The sequence below is a fragment of the Triplophysa rosa genome, linkage group LG24, assembly GCF_024868665.1.
Source record: "Triplophysa rosa linkage group LG24, Trosa_1v2, whole genome shotgun sequence".
Classification (NCBI taxonomy): domain Eukaryota; kingdom Metazoa; phylum Chordata; class Actinopteri; order Cypriniformes; family Nemacheilidae; genus Triplophysa; species Triplophysa rosa.
In genome coordinates this window covers 7,394,140-7,417,407 of record NC_079913.1, presented here as the reverse complement: position 1 = coordinate 7,417,407, position 23,268 = coordinate 7,394,140, and the positions used below count along the sequence as shown (strand labels likewise).

General features: G+C 38.5%; 3 protein-coding genes across 12 annotated transcripts in view; all 3 read right to left on the bottom strand.

Moving 5' to 3' along the window:
- The window catches only part of col7a1l (collagen type VII alpha 1-like), a 57,562-nt gene extending 55,389 nt beyond the window's left edge, over window positions 1-2,173 (bottom strand). For 7 of the 8 annotated variants that reach the window (XR_008961887.1, XR_008961886.1, XR_008961888.1 and 4 more), the window contains exon 1: window positions 1,916-2,173. The gene's annotated coding sequence lies outside the window, so the exon portion shown is untranslated. The remainder of the gene's footprint in view (window positions 1-1,915) is intronic. The other variant, XM_057323429.1, reaches the window with a different exon arrangement.
- Window positions 2,174-2,824: 651 nt separating this feature from the next.
- lrguk (leucine-rich repeats and guanylate kinase domain containing) lies at window positions 2,825-19,698 on the bottom strand. Of its 3 annotated transcripts, XM_057323438.1 has the most exons (22): window positions 19,443-19,698; window positions 19,172-19,273; window positions 18,514-18,595; window positions 18,143-18,243; window positions 17,403-17,484; window positions 16,928-17,052; window positions 15,437-15,580; window positions 14,597-14,677; window positions 14,423-14,509; window positions 14,161-14,267; window positions 13,661-13,780; window positions 13,437-13,533; window positions 12,439-12,552; window positions 12,110-12,311; window positions 11,761-11,871; window positions 11,375-11,490; window positions 11,101-11,189; window positions 10,847-10,963; window positions 9,722-9,876; window positions 9,488-9,619; window positions 6,646-6,724; window positions 5,708-6,539 (listed from the first exon to the last, which is right to left on the bottom strand). In XM_057323438.1, exons 1-21 carry the CDS (start codon window positions 19,473-19,475, stop codon window positions 6,693-6,695), a joined length of 2,229 nt encoding a protein of 742 aa, XP_057179421.1. In that variant the 5' UTR covers window positions 19,476-19,698; the 3' UTR covers window positions 5,708-6,539; window positions 6,646-6,692. The 3 variants fall into 3 exon arrangements, with proteins under 3 accessions (XP_057179418.1, XP_057179421.1, XP_057179419.1); XM_057323435.1 differs by lacking the exons at window positions 5,708-6,539; window positions 6,646-6,724 and adding an exon at window positions 2,825-3,322; XM_057323436.1 differs by having other exon boundaries at window positions 5,708-6,724.
- A 341-nt stretch (window positions 19,699-20,039) lies between these two features.
- The window catches only part of exoc4 (exocyst complex component 4), a 102,907-nt gene continuing 99,678 nt past the window's right edge, over window positions 20,040-23,268 (bottom strand). The window contains exon 18 of the mRNA XM_057324160.1: window positions 20,040-21,774. Within this exon, the coding sequence (XP_057180143.1) occupies window positions 21,537-21,774 (238 nt within the window). The 3' untranslated portion in view covers window positions 20,040-21,536. The remainder of the gene's footprint in view (window positions 21,775-23,268) is intronic.

The window sequence follows — 23,268 nt, the reverse complement described above, 5'->3', positions numbered from 1 at the left end:
ACAGAGAGGTCAGGCTTTCATGTCCACGACCTCTCTGGACACTGGGTCAGCTCTTTCTACAGGGTGCTGAGAGCATCATAAATCTTTGTGTCTTTGGGTGTCTGGAGGGACAAAGAGATGGAAGACCAAAGAAAAAAGAGGGATGACAATACTCCAAAAAATGTGTGTAAACTGGCTTTGAATGTAAAATAAATTATTTTATTTTATTGTTCATTATATTGAATCTTAGATATGTTCGATTTTTTTCAGGCTTGGAGAATATTTAACCTTATTTGATCTCTCATTGACTTGCTCATACTAATTGATTAAATCACAAGCTTTTGCTATGTTGCTATATAGCAACAATGCTGTACCGGGGCATAATGGGAGAAATTGTAAAAAATGAGCCTAAAAGAATTTGATATAGTTTGACAACATGTGATTCGAGGTTAAGAAGCACATTATTTATATTAATGTGATCTGATTGTATAGATTACCAAAATACATTATACAGCATTCATTCGGAAAACCGAAGCAATGTAACAAGATGGCTATGGCCGAGTGGATTAATTTTGCACATACATACTGTATGTAAACAAACATAATTGCATATCATTTATACGAGAACTAGTGAACTAGTCCATTTAAACGTCCGTCTTGAATCTGAAACCTCAAAGCTCAAAAATGATGCACACTGTGCAATAATGGTGCTCTAGCGGCATCATTAAGCAATTAAAAGCACTGAGAAATAAAAGTTACGAACAAAGCTGATAACGGCGAATCCTCACGGGAAATATCAACAGGCTTTATTAACTAGCAGCTAATTGCAAAGTTTTAGCACATAAAAATCCCCAAAGTAGTTCACACTGCAGCTGAAGAGTGCTTTGATTCATTTTAAGCTTTCGGCTTAAGAGGAAACAGAACAAGAGAGAAGCAAGACCAAAATAAAGACAGATTTACCAAAGAAATCTCATGTCAGTCACGTAATATAGGAGTTCACAGGGCTGGGCTGAATTGCTGACATGGTGTTGTAAAAACATCAGTAACATGATGGGTAATTGCTCCTCCGGTACGAATAGCTTGTTTTAACAGGCCGGCCATGGATTGATTCTTTCTGCATTTGCATCACTCTGATCCATTGTATATACTGTAATATCTGGCTCTCCTGTTTTTGCCAAGTGGTTGATATCCTTAGGACAACATCATGTTGACCCTGGGACAACATTTAAATCAACCAATCAGATTTCAGAATAAGTTTAGTTTATTTTAAGTTTAATCTTCCAACCAGGATTAGGTGCTTCTAGACCATTGTTTTTCACTTATCATTTCCCTCTGATTTTAGGGGTAAGTTATGGTTGGGGTTTGGTGTGGGTTTAGGTTTTATTTATAAAAAATGTTGTCCTTAGGTCAACAAAATATGTTGTCCTGAGGACATCAACCACTTGGCAAAATCAGGTCGAGCGTAATATCTAGAATACATAGACATCACCACAGCTAAATGCATCATTTCCCGAACCCAAAAAACCACTATGTTTTCAAAAGTTTGTGTTCAGGTCGGAAAAATGAAGAGTTATTGCCTCACAGGCTCCTCGGAGAAACAAATTCCAATTTGATGATGTATAGATTTAATGTAATGTTGAAATCTTAATTATAAGTTCATTTTCTGTGCTCCGATGGCCCCGGTGGTTCATTATTCTGCCCTGCAGTGCCTTTCCAACTCTACTTTAATTGTGTTTTTGACGTGGAATGAGTTGAAAGTCCATGTTTGAATAATGTGCCTGCCTGAGCTTTGCTACTGGGGGAAAAACTATTGATTGATGTAATATAAACACAAGTGCCTCATTTAAAGTTATGGAAGTGTGTCTACGAGGAAAGAAATGAGGTGGTATGGTGTGAGTTTGAATATGAATGTAATATTTCAGTTGCGTGTGTGTACCTATAGTCTCGGGCACAACTGGCAGGCTCTCTCACTCCAGCGACTTAAGGCATCATTGCCGACGGCAATCCAAACACTCACATGTATCCACAGCTGTCAAGACAGAACAATCTAAAACAAAAGACTGCAGATGTATATGTATTCAATGCAAACAGGACTAAATCACACCTACATACCTTTAAATTACAATTACAATAGCACACATTTAAAAAGTGTGACAACACAGACGGTAAAACATCATCATTTACTTACCTTCATGACGTTCCAAATCTGTATGACTTTTTATTCTCTGTGGGACAAAGACTTTGGTATTTATAAACAATGTAGAATAGTAGAGATTGCACAAAGATCACCAAATGTTATTAAATAAATGAATGAATAAAAAAAATATATATATACATATACAGTATATAAAAATAAATTGAACATAAAAAATAAATGTATTTATTTTATTTAAAGCCTTTATTGTCTCTTAAATAAAATGATTAAAAAATAAATTGATTAAAAATAAAAATCTTAAAATAAATACATACAATACAACACATTTCTATTTAAAGGCCTTTATTATCTAACGGCTACATAAAAGTTAATACAAAATATAAGCCTTTTTATAGAAAAGAATACCATTGTCATCCAATGTTTCACTTAAAGACACATATTTTCCATAATACAGTTTTTCAAAGTGACTACGGCCTGTCTGGCACCAAATGACACCAAAAACAAAACGAAAATTATGGCAACGGTAAAATGTATATAAGGAATATGTTACTTTATGAATAAATTAAACAAACAATAAAATAAATAAAACTTAATAATATAAATAACTTGATAATAATACATACTATTTATATTATTTTGAAATCCTTTATTAGTATTAAATAAATGTATAATGAGTAAAAAAAGAAAAAAAGGTTAATAAATAAATAAAAGTATTATAAAATTTTTTTTTTATTAAAATTCCTTTATTATCTAACAGCTACTGTACATTAAAAAAATTATACAGAATAAAAGCCCTTTTTAGAAAAGAATACCATCGTTCCATACTACAATTTTTCAATATGGTCTGTCTTTGGCTCCAAATGACACCAAAAAATGAGAATTATGGCAAAGGTAAAATGTACTGGATAATGATACTTCATGAATAAATAATTAAGCCTTCTGTGGTGCCGACTGTTTATTTATGCTCGGGTGATCATAAAATACTACAGCCATCAGTATAGGGTCATAAAAAAGCATTCAAAACCAAGAGTCTCCAGTGCACGCACACAATCCAGGCAGGTTACGGCACTTCTTTTGTCTCTGCTCCAGAAACACATAGTTTGGTTTAGTATTCAATGAACTAAGGAAACTATTGCACTTGATGAATGTCAAAAGGAGGCCAAACACACAGTGTTAGACTGACAGCACCTGAAGAGGAGAAAAAGTATGTCAGTTCTGTTAAACACATCAGTTCACACAATAGCACCACTGTTCGGTGTCTGCATGTTTGTATCTGCGGCTCTGCTGTATGTGTGCATGTACTGTATGTGTGCATGACTTTGGCTGTGTTTCTAAATTATTTACGACAAAATCACATAGCCACACACAAATACACACGCTTCAGTCCGTGGGCTACAGACAGCAAGATGTCTAATGAGGCCGGTCTTTGAACCCAGGCCTGATTTATGCTTTACTGAATATCAAAAGCATGCACACATTTATTGGAGCAGGAATGCAGCCATCTCTGACATTCGCTCGAAGGGTTGCTAACCACAAGCAGGAACAAGCCCTATGTTACCCCAAAGCAAAATTCAGTGTCTTCTTTCTACATAAGTACACATAGGCACTTACACACTCATTCACAGTTGCAACATTTTTGTGCATGAAATTTCAGTAAAAAAATCCCCATCATAATAATAATTCAAATGCAATGCAACTCAACCAGGTGCTGTGATGTGTTGTGCACTTATAAATCATTATACGAAATACAAGAGTTGGTAAGATTCCTTGTTAAAATGATTTAAAAAGATTCAGTGGCTGAAGTTGAGTGTCCATATGGTTTTGGAGACGCAACTATGGTCACCGCAAGATGCACACCTCCCACCCCTCGATCCTGCGATGCCTTCACCTCCCACATCTGTCAGGAGCTCTGGAAGCTAGTGCAAAACATCTAATGATAAATTCTGGCAGGAAGAGATGCAATAATGAGGAAAACAATGAACAAGAAAAGTGGTGACGTGAGAGAGAGAGAGGATGGACCTTAGATCATTAGATAGAATAAGCTGCGGTGGGTGGGAATTGGTAGAAGAGAAATGTGTGTGCTTTAGAGTAGAATACTGATGGCCTAACCAGTCCTTAGGAGAAGAGCATGGGAGCTATGAGAACAGGAAAAGGACACTGAGGAATGTCTGAAGGACTTATTAAAGGAAACTTAAGATTAATATCAAAAGTAAAGTTTAGAACTAGAAAAACACTGTGACTGTATATGCTGCAATGCTAACATTCAGTGTGTCATTATGATTAAACAAGCACCCAAAAATATTTTTTCTATAATTTATTTATTTGTATATGTTGCTCAAAACCAGTATATGATTCTTTCTGCTGGAACACAACAGAAGATATTATGAGAAATGTCTCAGTGGTTTTGTGTCCGATCAATGGAAGTCAATGGGCGCCAAAGACGTTTTGTTACCAACATTCTTCAAAATATCTGAATATATATTTAAATATATTTTAAAATATTAGAATATCTAATTAGAATATGTTCTGCAGAAGAGAGATCATAGGTTTGGAATGACATGATGAGAGTGCATAAATGATGACAGGATTTGTATTTCTGGCTAAACTATCCCTTAATAAATACACTTGAATAAAAGTGTATATTTGATGCCTAAATGTAGTCTAATTGTTTTGCCATTAAGGATTTGGTACTAAATGTTTTTAAAGCCTGGAGTTAAGTCCCTTTTAAATAGACTATAATACAATATAATTTGCAGACACTACTGTAAATACTGCTATGGCTATAAAGTACTTGCACATAATACCCACTTTCAGAATGAAGCGTGATACTCATAACTATGACACTTTAGGTGATCATATATTTCCTTGTCTTTAATTACAGGCCACATGAACACTATCTCCCCACCTCTTTCTCAAATATAAACATCCATATCACTGTGAAAACTAGTACTATCATTATCTTCAGGAATGTAAACAGAGGGTCGGCTACAAAGGTGTCAAACTGGCCCATATGGAGAGGAATCTTAAGCCCTTGATATCTGCAGGGTGCGAGTGAACACCCCGAACAGAACCTGTGCTCACAGGCAGGGTTTGTGAGAAGTAAAGCCCTGTGGGGTTGCAGCTGGCCTTCATAGTGTGTAGATTCTGGCTGGGGTTTTGGCCATAGGATGTGTGAGAGATTACATAAGACTAGGAGGGAACACAGCGACACAAATTTAGTTTACAGAGTTCGACTGAAAGTGCGCTTTTATCATCTCAGATTATTTATTTAACTATAATTTTCATATCTATACCAAAGGTTGCTAGAGGTATTTGTCACTAATATGCAAGAAAATAATATTTGCATTTTTATGGCCAGTAGGAATAATAATAATAACAAGAAATATTTCCGTAATAATAGTAGTAGTAGTAGTACTAGTAATAATAATAACGATAAAATATTCCATCATCATTATAATTATTGCTGTTATTTTAATTAATATGGATATGTTTTACTATTATTATTATTATTATTGTTGTTATTAGGGGTATTATTATTAATAATACTAATACCACTCATTAACAATAATAATATATTATAAACCCATAAAAAACTTTATTGGACCCTAGCTGTGACTTCACCTCCATTTAGACTATATAGGACGTACCAGCAGTTGGACATGTTTTCACACATACAGTATGTCACTGAGACATTTACCAAAGCTATACATTTTATCTTTTCAACTTTTAATCTTGGTCTTCAAAATAATACATTTCCATTGCTCCATCTTGTTCTACTCTAACTGTATTCACAGTGGGGCTGCACGATAATTTATCGCGATACCACCAAATCCTATTGAAATCAAGGTGGCTGCGATATGCAATGTGTCGATTTTTTTTGTGCGTATCTTGTCCGTGAAGCACGGCTCTGGGATCAGTAGGAAATGCTGCTCGATCTAAAAGCAGTGCGAGTTCGAGTCGCTTATAATGTGCATTTGAAAAATCAACACCCGTCAAACATGATCATTATAAATATACTTTATTATCATAAAAACACCTGATGAGACTTGAGTAACAGTGATAATACAATGTCCATAGGCATTTCCTAGATTCTAGTACATGTTATGGTCTTCTTCTGCAGTGCGTATTTGGAGTTTCCGCACGAGAGCGCCCTCTGGCTTTCGGATGCAGCAGCATTTTCCCGTACTTCACTCAAAAGCTGTGCAAAAATCACGTGATATTTATCGTCGGTTTATCGCGACAGCCCTAAATTCACAGTATAATTTACACATGTCCATGTGATCTGAAGAATCAGCCACTCATCTTAAATCCATACCGGAGGATCTGGCTAGACACGCCAAGAATTCCCGATTCCACGTTTACTTGGGTTTAGAGGACACAGAGAGGAGAGAAGCAGAATCTTTGGCTGCGGCATCAAAGGTGATAAATAAACCTGTTAAACACATCTGATAACATCCACAGAGACGCTCTGCAGCAGATATGAAATGGCGCTTTTAAAAAACCGGCAGTACCTTTATGACCCATGGTAAAGCCTTTGACCAAGATGAAGGAAAAAACTTCAGCCAGCTGGCGTCCTGCTCCGCATGAGATCTGGAGTGGGTTAGCGCATGGGACACATGCAAAGATAGATGGGTAGAGTGAATGAGAGATAGAGGCGGAGAGAGAAACATTTAACTTCACCTGACGGCTTCTTTGTTCTGATTCGCCATGCAGAGCAAATGGGATTGAATGCCACTGTTAAAGTAATTTAAGTGTTTCATTATTAAGAGGCGGATCAACCATAAACAAAACGTTCAGTGGATGCTACAGAAACATGGCGTGTTAGAATTATCAGAGCGTTTCATGATGAGACAATATCATAATGGCTGACAGCGGTAAAGAGAGAGTATTCCCTCGTTAAAAGTATAAGAAATCTTATTCCAACAGCATGAGGGAAAATGAATGTGGTGCTGCTGTTGGCACATGAAGTCAGTGGCTTCAGGCTTGCTGTCTCCAAATAAGCAAACAGAAGGTGCATTGCAGAGAGCCAGTTGCCTTGGTTACAACAGCAGAGCTGCATGGATTCCAAGCAGAAGCGCCCATGAATTCTCAGAGGTAAAGCTAACTATACCTTTTAAGATTAAATGTTGACTCAACACAACAGCCTGCCAAGCAAGGTCGAATAACAGAATTTTGTATTTGTATATGTAATTACACGTTGCCCTTAATCCTGCAAGAGTACCACTTTGGAGCATTGCTCCTTGATTATAAATCTATATCATCAATCTTTTAAAGAATTTTTGATTCTTTAGGTTTACAGCTGATTCACTTTACATGCACGAAACTTTTATTGTGTTCCAAAAGCATCAGTCTCACTTTATTACATGTATTTGTATCAAATTAAAACCAGTCAAACATTACTTGGATTTGTGTTGTGAAAGGTAATGCTCCTTCATTAAGCAAAAAAGTCAAAGTTAAAAAAGAGGGGGGATACACAAAGCGCCGCTAGTACAAAACCTATTGCGAGTTCACACTGATTTATTTACACCATCATATCATGTTTGTATTTAGCAGACTTGCTAAAATAACTATAATTAAATACTATATAATACAAAAAAATATTAAAAATGGTTATTATTCAGCCTTATGTTTACATTTACATTTAAACTGTAAAACTATAAACTTTTTATAGATACTCTTTTAAACATCCCACCCAACTGACATATATCTATAATCTATGTTACTTTCCTGCGCAAGAAACGTTTACGGACACATACAATTTTATTCAATCAAATTTTATATATAATTTCAATTTTACATTGTTGCAAAACAGCTACATTTAAGCAATAGTTGCTTTAGTAAAGAGATATAATTATGAAAAATAAAGAAGACACAGAATAAATGGTATTACCGCAATTTTTCTAAATATATGTACATTAATGAAGTCTGTAATCGGACATTTCTATTCAAAGTACTAGTAAGTGCTGCTATTAAATTACGTTACTGATCCTTCATAGAAAAAAATCTTTCACTGATTTGCAATAATTTTCATTAGCAATCCTCTGCATTCTATTCAATGACCAAAGTAAACATACATCATACTACAGTACATACCATTCTACCTACGTAAACTATCCATAGCAGATACTGGTATTTACTGTGACCCCTGCAGGCCTGAGCTATCAAAAATATATCTATCTGCACTTACAGACCAAAGCCACGCAGAACAACAACAGCTCTACTTTGATTTAGCCTCTCTCTTAGTCTCTGGGTGAAAAACATGATTCATATTAGGTTCTTTTTCTCCCAGTCCTGCTCTGGATAATGCAATGAGATATGAGAGTGGTTTTCTGTGCGAATGCTATTGTGTATATGTGCAAAGATGAAAGGAGAGAAGCAAAAGGTTTTAGGACTGCTATCAGGTGTGTGAAAAAAACCCCACTATAATATGTGAAACCTCATCAACGGTCTTGATAAACACTGTCACCGTAATTGACTAATAATCTCACATTGCGCAGCATTCCCAGTTTTTCAAAATAGATGAGTATATAATGAAGCATTAGCAGAGAGTATAGAAGTCAGTAAGGTGAAAAGACTGTATACTGTATGTAGATCATGCCCAGGAGCTCTCGCAGCCCTATGAACTATCTTGTCTGAAACTGAATTATGAGATCACTGCAACATCTGGTGGTAAGAGAGACTGACGCTGATGGACGGCCAGGTGTGTGTATGTACACACAGAATCACCTCAACCTTACACTGATGAAAAATGAACATTGAAATGAAACCCAACTTGTGTCAAGAGATTTCCTGTATGGGTGTTTTTAAATATTTATTCTAGTCATAAGTGTCAGATTTAGTCATAAAATACATTCATTTCAAGAGGACTGTCTCTTTAACCATTCGTTTTTAAGATGGTCAGGATTGCCAGCGGAAGAGGTTTGTGCATCTAACAATGACTCTATTTGAGAAATACAATACACAATTTACATTTATCAGCTATTCTACAGTTTAGCAGTCTTTATAGAAAAATATTTCATCGCAGTGATTGACCAGGATATATATGCTTTTACTATAGTTTGTAAACGACAACAATGCCATCTTGTCCCACAGAGGGATTAGAATCTCAAATTTTCCAACGGCATGACTATGGCTTTGCATCACAGCACTGACTGTCCTTTGCATTATCATATACTAAATTAGTGTTAAAATTAACTTCAAATTAAATAATTAAACTCGACTTAAATGCTAAACTGGCTAACTGGATAGATACAACATTTAATGATATCCAACAACTCAAATATGTTTATCTTCACCTCTCTCTACCTTTCTACTCTATCTGTCACAGTTTTGAGCCAGAATCATTGGTCTTACGTCCAGATGGGATGGGAGGCAGGACCGGTTTGGTGTTGGTGCCTGGGCGGCCCGGAGAGGAGGGCAGGGTCGGAGAGATGCGCTCGGAGCCTAGGCGAGGCGCATCGGGAGTTAGACGTGAATCCATGCGACCTGCAAATGAATAACATATTATGAAACTTCAAATATCTGCTGTGAATCTAAAACAGACTATAAAAACTAATCTGTGATCTGTTATTGCCACCAGCTCCTCACCTTTGGAGTCTCGCTCCTGCCCCAACATAGACATATCCAAAGGCTCTATGTTGAGCCCTGACCCAACGTCTGATCCCCTGGCTAGGCTTTCCGCTGAATGCACGCCTGCCGAGCTTCTCATGGACAGGCCAGAACTGGCACGGGATTCTTCTGAACTGTTAGAAAGTGGTGGAAAAGACGCATGAAATGAAAGATAAACGTGCAGAGTGGATGAGAGAGAAATAAAAAGGTGGTCCCATCGGTGCTCTCATTATTTTGACATATCAAAAGCAATAAAGGTTTTCCCACAATCCTCTGTTTTGCTTGAAGGGAAATCCAAAGAACAACAGTTATAAGATGGAAATTACTCACTCTCTATAGGCTTCCGTTAAAACACACACACATCAGCGCTGAATTAACGCAAGTCTCAAGTCGTTCATTACAAACACGTGTGATTGGCATCGGAATGATGGCATTTTGTTTTTACAGAGCTGGCAGTGGTCTCTTTACACACATCCCCTGATTCCACCGCTTGCATTTCAATCGTTTTCATAAAGTCTGCAGTAGAATTCATAACTAGATCGTAAAAACTGCACATTCCGTTTTGCGGGCGGAGAATAAACAAAAAGCCATGCTTAACACAATTTGAACTAGCGTATTAGCTGTATAAATGTTTCCTATCTAATAAGCAAATGCCAGTATGCTACGCGGGCTGTCTTTTGTACGTCTCGATGGATTTCTCTTAATGAGCTAAATTACAGTGTATTTAAATATCTCGGGGACATGCATATTTCACAGGAGCAGTCTTGTATTTCCTTGCCTGTTTAGAGTCCCCGAGCTCACACGCGGTAGAGGCAACAGCACCGATCATCATAAATCTGCATTTTACGTGCTCTAACACATACATCTTCCACGCGGCCCGGGGCAGGTCTGAATGCTTTAACTTTGAGCCGGGGATATAAAGTTTGATATTCGAGCCTGGATGTGTGTAAAATGGAGACAGAGGTTATAAATAAAAAGGAAGGGGCTACGGGATGAAACATGTCTTGGGATGTAGAGATGGTGAGGATTTGGGAGAAGGTTAATCGGGGTGGTGTGCTGGGGTCAGAGGGTAGGGGTGAAAATGTCAAGGTGTGTGTGGCATACCTGCTGTGCTCATCGAGTTCAGGACCACCGAGGCCAACTGGACGCATCGGGGTGGAGGAAGGACCTGCCGTTGGCCGGGAATGAGAGGCTAATGATGATGGAGCGGTTGGTGCACTCCTGTGACGCAAAAATAAACACTCACAAATGCATAAAGAATATGTCATTAATGCGCACGCTGGGCTGTGGTGGCGTTTTGCTAAAGAACATTTTTTAAAACAACTACATTTACATACTAAATCAGAAAACTCTCTTACCTTTGAAAGAGCTCGGCATAAGCACCAGGACTCTTCCCATTCAGAGCCTCTCGAATCAGCTGCTCGCGTCTATGAGAGGAAGTCGTTTCCTACAGGGTTTACAAAAATATTTTAGACAGACGAATCTGTGACGTATGTGGTATTCATAACCCTGACCCAAATGTAAAAAACACATAAAAACTAGCCCTATCCTACAATAGCTACAGTATGTGACCCTGTGGTTCAACCGAATGGGATTACGCCGCAGCAAAAGCAATAGCGCTCTCTCACTTACGGCTGGGGTCCGTTGAGGGGTCATCCTGGCCTGGATTTTGTTTTGGTAGTTCTTGCTGTAGGAGTCCGTGAGGTCAGCGTTCTCCGTGTTGGCTGCCAGTAACTTACCTGTTGAGTCTACGACAGAGGTATCATCAGGGCACTCGGCCATCGTGAACAGATGTCTGCTGTGGCTGCAGCAGTGAAATGTCACAGCTTCACACCAGGTACAACTAATTACAACTATATCGCTTATAATCCACTATAAGTGTCCCGTAGACAGAACTGACTTCAGTTAATGACCCGATAAAATCACAATTTTGAGGCTTTAAATACATGTACAGTTGCTTGGAAGCCATCCGCAGAATTCCTTTCTCAACGAAATGGACAAAAATATACACCGCTTACTAGAAGAGGTGTTGTCAGGTGTGATTGAGCTTGAAACTCCTCCCGGCTCCTCGAGACCAAGGTACTCCTTTACCAACTGCTTTAGAGTCACGTAAGCCTCATTACGATCGTCTTAGAAACACAATGAAGCGAAAAACAAATCACGGCATGTAGAAAGGAGGTCAACTGAGGGAGCAACCAAGTTTCCATTAGAACGAACCTAATAGATCTTTGAGAAAGTCGTGCTACCATTTTTGAAATTAGCGCTTGAAAAAAGAAAGACTGTAAATTAGAATTTTCATTTTTGGGTGAGCTATCCCTTTAATGCAGAAGTGTTATTGGTCTCAAAGCGTTAATAAATGTTTGTTACCACATGAGATGACGTTATCGAAAAAGCCCGGCTTTTCTCTGTTGATCTTGGCGTACGAATCGATGCGAGACACGGCCGTTTCCATCTGAGCGTTACTGTAGAATCCTCTGGCTTTCAAACAGCATACATAATTTTCAACAGCAGTTGGGATCAGCAGGACGTACCGTGGCTCAAAATATGAGTTCTTCAAGCTATACACTCCCTAGTGTTGCAACAAACACACAAAACATCCATTAAACCCTGCAATTAACCCCTTGACCCATTCTGCGGTGTTTTATGGCTGGTCAATTTTTCTTAACATAGTGGAACATGTTTTCTTAATGCCGTACCTCTAGTTCCATATGTATACAGCAGGCCAGACCCTCGCGAGCCACACGCTCGATAGACTCCCGAGACAGACCGTACCAATGACCTCCGTATTGCATCGTCTGGACAAACTTACCCTGAGAGAGTAAAAGATACAACTGAAAGGAAATCATGTCAGGGATGAACATGATGAAAGTTTAACCAAAGTCGATCTTTTGATTGGGGAGCGTCATAAACGTTCATGGTGTTGAGTTTAGATTCATTGCAAAGCAACGCTCTTAGCCGTGACCCGAACTTTTCACCTTTCGAGCGCCGGGGAATATTGTTCTTTAGACCGCTGCTCACAAGCGAACCTTTGACCCCTGTGTCCTACAGCACCTGGGTCCATTTAGCCTCTGTAATGCTATTTATCACCCAGCGTGATGCTGCGGTCTCTTCCTGTCAAAGTTTTTCTCAAAAAAAAACTATTTCAACAATGAAACAAACCTAAACGACATCCTCTTCTGATCGACGTAGTTTTTAGTTAGGTTGGTTTTAAAACGTTGGTACTTAACCACAATCTTTGTGAAGGGTGCAAGCAGAGAAATGCCGGCACACATCTGCGTTACTGTGATAAAGGTAAGAAAGGTTAGTCTGTAAACCTTAACTCAGTCTCGTCTCTGCGCCGGAGGCATACGGTTATAATCACACATCAAAAGCATCTATCAATCACTAACACTGGACTTGTACAGTCCAACACTCGGGAGTGAAACTAGACATGCACTGTCTGAAAAGCACCTGAGGGGCATTGGGTAAATTCTTTGCTCCCATCAAATATTTGACATGCGTTTCTACGGATGAATGGGCACAGAACTATGTCACATGACTTAAATACTGTTTGGCGTGTTGGTGTTGAGTTGATCTGATCTGAGTAAAATACTTTGGATTCATGTCTGCTTTCATAAGTGCCACCAGCAGATCTTAGCAGTCATGAAATGATGAAACTGTGTACTGTTTAAAAATGGTTTGAAGAGAAAATTACCATTTGAATCATAGTTTGAAATTCGTCCTCGGTGACAAAGTGATAGTCTAAACCATCTTCTTCACCATAATAGGGCCCCCTGGTGGTGTGGCAGGCACTACAAGTTAATAGACAATAAAGTCATTTTAAATCATTATTTACAGTGCAAATACTAATAACAATGTGCAATTTGTTCAAAAATTATGAGATAGAAAATTAACAACGCACTTTAAGCAAACACTTACCCATAGGCAAAATATTCACTGAATTGCTGACACAGCTTATGAGCAAGTTCTCTTTTCCCACAAGCCTGTGGACCAGTGAGAACCAACATGGGGTAGGGAGTATCCATGCTCGGCAAAGTACTTGAATTTAACAGAAGGACATGCAAAAATACAGGTTAGTCAATACTGTCGGAGTTTATAAGCTACTGCTTGACTTTATTGTAAATGAAGACTCACTGTTCAGTTCTAAAATAAGATTAATTCAGAACTGAGAACAATGAGCGGTTTGAAAGGCTTTACGCCAGAGGAAAATGGCCTTTCCCTGTTGAAAAAAAACAGCATATGCTGGGTAAGGTATGTTTTGATGCTGGTTTGACCAGCTTAAACCAGCCAAGGACCAGCTTAAACCAGCAAAAACCAGCATCAAAACATACCAAACCAGCATATGCTGTTTTTTTCAACAGGGTTGTGGACCAAACCTTCCAATAAGATGAATTGGAAAGCGAAACTAAAAGTCACACCTGTCAAATATAACTTGCGGTTGCATGAGCTGGTACAGCAAGTTGGTCATGTGATCTCTTGCTGCTATCACCTCCAGAGGAGGGTCATACTTGTTCACAGAAGACACCTAAAAAGGAAAGACAACATCAATGTGATGTACTTACACACAGCCATAAGTACTGAATCACTAACATGCGTTATTTTCAAACACATTCCAGTACAAAATCTTTTTCTGTGTACAATTTTCATTTGATCAATTATTGTCAGATGATTGACTACAACCTTCTCTTCCGCTGTTACTGTCTGTTGGTCCAGAAGCGTGATATGCTGAAGAAGGAAGATCACAGCCAATCTGTAGTCATCTTGGTCCTGTAAGAAAGCAAATGGCAATAAAGAAAATATAAAGTGATGACAACAGGCCCGGGTTTGATGTAGAGTATACTGATGTGGCCTTACCTGGACTGGGTTTTTGAGAAGATTCAGGTCTCTCAACAGTTTCAGGTCATGCAAATGTGAGGCCTCATTTATCTCGCTGATCTGATATGCATCATACACAAAAAGAGGATTTACAACAGGCACGAAGAGAAATAAGTCATTTGCTTAGCCCCGCCCCTAAAACATTTTACTGACCAAACCAATGTAGTAACTACAGATTTCTGCCATACAGTATTTCTCTTTTTTTCCCAAGACTGTACAAAAGATGTATAAAGTTTGAAATAAAACTGAACTTGCAGCATAATAAAAATATGATTTGGCAAAAAGTTGAATTTTTTTAATTAAAGTGAAAGTTCACAGAAAAATGAAAATTCTGTCATCATTTACTCACCCTCTTCTCATTTCAAGCCTGTATGACTTTCTTGTTTCTGCAAAACACAAAATAAGATATTTTGAAGAATGTTGTTAATCGGCACCCATTGACTTGCATTGGTTTTGTGTCCATACAATAGAAGTGAATGGGTGCCGGCGCTGTTTGGTTACCAACTTTCTTTAAAATATCTTGTTTTGTTTTCTGCGGAAAAGAGAAAGTCACACAGGTTTAAAATAACATGAGGGTAAGTAAATGATGACAGATTTTTTTATTTTTGGTTGAACTATCCCTTTAAATACAGTATCTATACTGTCTGAGATTATCATGAGAAGGAATCCACCAAGAGTCATGTTTTTATTGCAATTTCCACAGACTATCTTTCCGGTTTTACCTGGTCATACCTTTTATTTCTGTTAGCCCTTTGTTATACTGTTTATTAGATACCATTTGCATAATACAGTAAGATAGGGTTGTAGCAAATCCTTTACCAGATTGCTCTCAAGGTTGGCGGTTCCCAGGAGATAGAGTTTCTGTAGACCTGAGAGGCTTTGAATGCGGTTACAGGACAAGTCTAGAACCTGGAGCTTCCGGAGCGTCTGGAGATTCTCAATCTTTTGTATCGCATTTCCGCTCTTAACACACACACACACACACACACACAATTATCATTTCAATGACTTCAAGAAAGTAACTAAAAAGTCTCTCATGCCATTCTGCACGGACATGTAACTTGCGTGATTGACAGGCGACCTCAGATAACACAAATTTGATGGGTAGGGACTGACAGGTGAACAGCTGGTAAGATTGAAAACACATAATAATGAATCTGTGTCTCTCCGTACACCCCAATGAATCTCCTGCCCTAGAAAGACAGCATCGGTCCATCATCTAGAGCCCTGGCCTTACAATACCCCACGCCTGGAGCAGAACAGCGGGGGGCGTTGACCACAAGGGGCTCTGGAAGCTCCAGATCCAAAGTGTGATGGGTGTGAGAGGAGCAGGCTGACAGGAGCACGCTGTTCGGGGTCTCAAAGCAACTGGGGGGCAGACAGGTTCAGCACGCGGAGGGTGCGTATGAGTATATATACTGCTGCGTGTGTGTTATTTTTGAACGAGGTCCAGGCTCTCTCACGCCAGCAGCTCGGCCTCGGGGGGACACGGACACCAAAGGACACAACAGGGCTGCTGATGATGAAGAATCTCTTTGATAAAGGACAGCATAAATATCCTTCAGCCGAGTGGCAAAGGTCTGGTGGCACGCTGGCCAGCCATATGGCGGGCATCAACACCAGGCTTTGTTAGATTTTCTGAAAGGGTTGGAGTTTAATCATGCACAGCCAAAAATCCTCAGTCAGGGAGATACGCCGTTGGAAAAACGCACAACTGTCAGGGGCATCAAACAGTAGGGGGGACGTGGCAAAACAAGAGGCGGTGCTGTTGCCCACACGATCACAGACAGTGACCGTGGTTATACCTTTCTAAATCTGATGACACAAAAACATAACCTGGATGAGGACGACAGGTGATGGGGAAACGAACACTAAACGGAAAAATATGTCAGCAGGATTTGAGAAGTCTTGAAGTTAATTAACCCAACAGAGACTCGTAAACACTTTATGGGAAGAGAAGACTAGCATCCCACACGTTCAGATATATCAACTTGGCATGACAAGATTACATTCGTTTATCGCCTCGTCACATCGAGTGTGACATATTTCTCCAAACAGACGTAAACATGAATATACATTTCCTCCATCGACTCACACTGTTAATTTGCCACTTCAAAACACACATTCATTAATCTACAGACCTTTTCTTAACAAGTATTTCATGATACAACCTCATATTTTATACTGTACCTCTACGCACTTATCATTAATCTGCAGCAGGAATAAATTAGCTGCGTTAAATGTGTGTCGATGTTATAAATTTGTGTGGTTAATCGTGTGTGTGTGTGTGTTTTAGAGGGCTGATGGTACCAGGCGGAGCTCTCTGAGGGGCAGATGGTCCAGACCCCTAATGCGTGAGATGCTGTTATGGGCCAGGCTGAGGTGAGAGAGCCTTTCACACTTTTCGAGCCCCCTGATAGCACTAAATGAGTTATCTGACCAGTGAGGCATGGTCAAAGAAAGTTGAGTTCACCTGCTTCTAAAAAACCAATGGCTAAAATTCAACATAAGACCAGATTTCTAAATAAAGATGGCTTGTATTATTGTGAACAAATTATTCATTTTTCCAAATGTTTTTCTTTTTAGATGACATCATCAATATCTTATTTGTATAACCTGGCTTCATTCTGGCATGTAACACCAACATTTCCTAGGCCAATGAATTCCTAATACCTAAAAACTCTTGTTAAACAGCCTCTGAAATATGTTACTAAAGTAAATAAACTGTGAATGAAGTTACGTGTTTAGTTCAGCCAAACTCTCTTTGCAGTATTCAGAAGGATACGGTCAAGAATGAGCTTGGTCAAAGACGAATACTCCGAGAGATCCTTCATTACTGACATCTGGTTGTGTGAGAAATTGACTTCCTGTATAAAAACAAACAAACAAACAAACAAAAACACCATAGCACACGAATGTTAAACATTAGCAAACCTTCGATTTTAGAAATGCCATGATATTTGATCACATTAGGTTGTAATAACAACCTTTATTCAATTAATTTAATCGATTGTTTCCTTAAATTTATGTGCACTGTTTATTTTTATTCAAATACAAAAAAATACATTTCACAACACAACTTTAATGAATAATGTGATTGGATAATAATAACAAAACATCTCATACAGAATAGTAACTCGTACAAGCATAGTTCACCCCAAAATGATAATTCTGTCATCAAAATTCACCCTTCTGTCATTTTGAACCTATATGACTTTATTTCTTCTGCCAAACACAAGAATGTTGGTAAATAAAAACTGTTGCTTTCCATTCACTTCCATTGTTTAGACACAAAACCATTGCAAGTCAATGGGGACCGACAGTTTTCTGTTACCAACATTCTTCAAAATATCTTCTTTTGTGTTATGCAGAAGAAAGTCACACATGTTTGAAATTACACAAGGGTGAGTAAATGATGACAGAATTTTCATTTTGGGGTGAACTATCCCATTAAGTTACCTAATGTTACAGTATGTGATAAAGCTCACACATCATCACATTAGACTCTGTAATGAACTGATTCACCTTGAGATTTTTTGGTGCCTGGAACCCAAAGAAATCGGTGAGTTGGTTGTGGGAAGCATCCAGTATGATGAGGTGTGGCATGTGACTCACGCAGGATAAATCTACCAGTCACAAAACATTAAGCAGAAACAGCTGGAGAAAGATGGATGACAACCATCCACACAGCTGAGATTATTCATCACACTACCAAGCAACCATGAAGGGCACCGATGAAAATAAAAACATCCGGCAAACATTTTCAACAAGAGGATATTAGAGCAAATATCTACATTAGTGCAAGACAAATCTGAGTAGATCTGAAACATGACAGCAAATTAAATTTCACCATATAGTTTGTTTGTAACCCAAACATTAGGCGGGTGTAAACCTACCTTTTATTTTATTGCAGGGAAGCTCTAGCTTTTGAAGATGGATATAATTGCATAAAGTGGAGACATTTTTCAAGTCTCGCCCCTGTGGCCAAACACAAGAAGAAATTCAGTTAAGGTGCCAATAAAATGTCATCCGGTAAAACTGAAACCAGAGCAGAGTATGACGCATTAGAAAAGCGATGTAAACTGATTTGGGGGCCACTTCTGTTTCTCTCTAACAAATTCATACGTGTAAACAATATCAATGCTTCCTAAAATATAGTAATATTCCACCCTTGAGCTCAGTTGAATAAACATGGAGAACTTTAAATGGAAAACAGTACAATTTGCATAGATGTACTACAGATATACATGGATGATATCAACAGTAGTGGCCAACTTGTCTTTTCCATTAACGTATAGAAATATATAATGAATGTATCAACCGAATATGAATTATTGAAAAGTTGTAGTCATAGTACTCTTTATTTATTTCACCCATTTTGAATCATAAAGCTCATATTTAGGTTTAACATGCTTTAAAAAAGTTTAATATGACGTGAGGGAGCATTAAAATGAAATACTGCATAAAAATGCTTTCAGGACATCACTTTTGGCCACTGCTCTATATTTTATTGTAATACATTCTATAATATATGTATTCATTGGCATCACTCACCGGCACAGATAGGCACAAGTAGGTGTGCTGCAGTCCCGTCGCTGACAGTCCCAGATTCGACAGGCCTTTGGATACCTGCTCCTCCCTTAATTCACCATCATTCTTCATTTCACATAAACGAATAATGTAAGTAAATCGCTTTGTTGCTTTCAGCATTAAACTCATACAGTGCCAAACTATCACTGTATAATTTTGTTTGTGCTTATTTAATAACAGTGCAAAAAAAGTGAAGTGGCTAGTAAATGATCAGTAGCGTTATAAGGTTTTTTACCTCCATTGTTGTGGTGTTCGTTGAAAGTGTCATCGCTCTTCTGCGTTCTTCAGTCTCCAGAGATCCCCGCTTACAAATGGAGAAAGTGAGGCTTACATGTTCAGCTCAACACAAACGTCACGATGGATTACTGTTCTAAAAATGGCTATTATTTTCTCTGATGAACGAAAAACAAACTTTGTTATAAATGACATGCTGGCAGCCCTCACACACAGGCGACGAATGCGCTGCGGTTACCTGGCAACCACAGTAAACTAAAGCGGGGAGGGCGATATGCACATGCGCAGTAAAGATGACTTTGATTCAGCTACATTTTCATTATTGCATTCTTAAATTATCTTTTAAGAGGATTAATTAAAATAGAAACAATCCTCTATTTAAGTGGTATGAAATACATGCCAAACAAATTCATATTAACTATTACATATTTATAACACTGTACATAGAATAATATCGGTTACTATTGCTAGCATTTGCATGTTTTGTAGGGACCTGCAAAAAAAATTCTTCGAATAAAAGTTTGTACATTTTACAACTGACCTTTCCACAAGGTTTCCTGTACAAACAATGAAAACCTCATCAAACAAAGTTTTTTTGGTTTGTTAAATTCATTTTATTTTCATGTTTACATTGGCAATTTCAACTTCAGTAGTCCAGATCTGTGTGAGCATTGTGACAATGAAGGCTTATACACAATTAAATGTAATTTACAAGCATGTACACCCCTTTAATCAACATCTCAAATGTTGTTAAACACTAAACAAAGTAGCCTACAAAAAAAAACAATGCAAGAAATAGTGTTTATCTGATATTGTGCAAACCTCATCTGAATCCGTTTTGGTTATGTCTTAATTGACATTCAAATCAAAATGATTTATTAAATAAAGAAAAAGCTAAAAGGAGTATATATGAGTCAGCCCTGTAATGACACTTAAACACACAAAGACAATTTCTTGTCTTTTCATTCATGTAACATGTCTATAACATTCATGCAACAATGTTTTAACTCCACGATTTTAATGTGTTGAGAATATGAGATGTTGTCACTGTGTTACTCTCTTTGGAAATTATTGATTTTTATGGGTGGTCGAATTATTATAATGGATTGCTGAGGCTTTCCTGCTTTATGTCTAAGTTCTTTATCGACAGGGCTTTCTCTTTCTCTCTTGTTAAGTACTATTCCTTTTAATTTGTTTGAATGAGATGTGGTTTAAAAAATAAGAGAAAAAGTTGGAATGATGCTAAACTCTACTTGTATATAGACTGAGCCACAAAAAATGTTTTGATTGTGGTGTTACGTCATAATGCCATCAAAGTCAATGATGGTCCATTTATACAGAATCAGCAAATGGACAACACACACAACTAATTATACTTGAAACAGCAAAATTGACAATAAGCAATAGAGGGGACATTTCAAGAAATGCCAAATGAGTTTAGCAATTCCTATTTCCTCTCCTGGAAAAGCAGAACAAATCAACAAAAGCGGGGCACGCCGTTTCTTTAAGCCTGATAGAAGTCCACCGTTCTAATCTGGCATCTGTTATTCCAGGCACAAGCTTCAGGCCGTGCACGGCGACGACGCGAAGGAAGATTATATAATTGAGAGCAGCGGTTTGATAAAGAAAGAAAATGAGAAGAAAATGTCCCCGAGCCACAGCGAGAGAATCCTTCCTCTCATTCTGAAAGGTGTGGCCTGGTCCTACCAGACGAGGGATTCAGTTATGAAAATGCTCCTTCTGTGAATGTGTTTGTGTGTCCGCTGTGTGTTGCCTATTCTGAAATGTGTCTAACCAACCACATAAAAAAGATGAAACAAACAAAACTGTAATTCAGATGCAAATCTACAAAGCACTTTTGATCGGCATGGCTATAGACCATTTTGAAAGCACTTCCTGTTTCAGTATTTTATGATAATTTTTTTATTTCACATTACGTCTAACAGATGTTCAACATTTTGATTCAGATTTAAATGTTCTGTTTTGTTCGTTTAGTGTTCAAAATTCCTGAAACAGGAAGTGCTGCTGTCATCACTGGTCTACACATGTGTGATCCAGACAAACGGCAGTAACTCAAACAGAAGATGCTCTCAGTCTAGACTGTTGTGATCTTCTTGTCCTTAGTGGCCTGTTTAATGGCGGCCTGCTCGCAGATGATTTCTTTGAGCCGCTGCAGACGCACGTTTTGCACGGTCTGTTCGCCCACGCCCGTCTGGCTGCGATGCAGGAGACTCAATGCGTTGATGTACTCCAGCTCGGTGTATCTCACCCCTTGATCAACCACCAGGTTGAGCAGCTCGTCGGCTTGGTTATACAACATCTCATAGTACTGCCTAAAAAGAGAAAGACAGAATGAAAAGCGTGCGTTACATCACACGGTACATGACATTTTTTTTAAATGAAGAAGCAACAAATAAATCATAGACCCTTCTAACATCGACTCTTTGACCGAAATATGTTGTTGACCAGCAGGACGGGGCAACGTACATTAAACTTCAAAGATATAGGTCAAGTAGGCAACTCGCACATGAGTGTGTATACATGCTTGCACAAAGAGCTTACAACTTTCATTTCTGCAGCCGAGGCACATTTGTAACAGGGGTGAGAAGAGCAGAATGAGTTTCTGACCCCATCAGAGCAAACAGCCCTGAATCTCTCTCTCTCTCTCTCTCTCTCTCTCTCTCTCTCTCCTAAAGCACCTCTCCCATGTTGCATTACTGAGACGCACAGAAAACACCTTAGCCAGCAGGAACGTTTGTGGCACTCGCTCTAAACTCCCCTATCAAGCTGGCACACTCTTCTTCCGGAGACTTCTGGCTGCACTTTAAATGAGCCGAAGAGCCCATTTTAAACAATCTCTCACTTTAAAAGTGCTCAGCGCAGAGCAAACCGTGGCACACCTGACAGTTTTAGCTTGTACGTGATGAAGTTGGTGTACATGTTGAAGCAGAGACAGACTGTTCTCGGAGAGATCTCAAACTAGTGTAATACTGAGATGCTTTACGGTTGTGATTTCTACTGGGTGCTTGCTAAAGCGAGCATCACTATTGAAATACAATTCTTTCATTTTTACCCTCATGTCATTCTAAACCTGTATGATTTTCTTTCTTTTTGTTGAACACAAAAGAAGGTATTTTGAGAAATGACCAGGTGGTTTTGTGTCCAAACAATGGAAGTCAATGGGGGTCAATGTTGTTTGGTTACCGGAGTTCTTCAAAAGATCATCTTTTGTGTTCAGCAGAAGAAAGTAAGTCATACAGGTCTGGAATGACATGAGGGCCAATAAATGATGACAGAATTTCCATGTGTGGGTGAACTATCCCTTCTCCCTTTTTGTTTGTTTCGGGACATAAAATGATGTGGCTTATTAAACGTGTCATGTTACTGTAAGTGATCAGACGTACAATTACAATACAAACGCCATTCAGAACATCTCGGAAAACTGCAACACTCTGTCAACAACCCACACGCTTGCATTGTGGAGGTGACAAGTACTTCTATATTTTCGATTCGTGTTGCATAAACATGTAAAACATTTAAGTCAAAACACTGCCATGTTCAGGCCAAAAATGCAGTGCGACATAAAAAAAACGTAAGCCTATACTCAGTTTCTGGAAGACCAAAAGGGGTTTGTTGCTATGGAAACCACAGTGAGACACTAGCTGGAGAAGAAGAGCTAAATGAAAGACAAAAACACAGACCTCACAGATCTCCTACCTGTTACCAAGTCGCGTTATCTTCTATTAACTTGAAAATAATGCTCTCGTACCATATGCGCCCTCTAAAGCAGTGGTTCTTAAACTTTTTTGTTGTAAGACCCCCTTTGT

Coding starts and splice junctions, on each gene's coding strand:
- lrguk (XM_057323435.1), bottom strand. CDS start 19,475: ATGACACTTTCAACGAACACCACAACAATGGAG. Junction 17,485..18,142: donor AGGCACCAAAAAATCTCAAG/GTGAATCAGTTC, acceptor GTTTTTATACAG/GAAGTCAATTTCTCACACAA. Junction 14,268..14,422: donor CAGTAACAGCGGAAGAGAAG/GTTGTAGTCAAT, acceptor TTTCCTTTTTAG/GTGTCTTCTGTGAACAAGTA.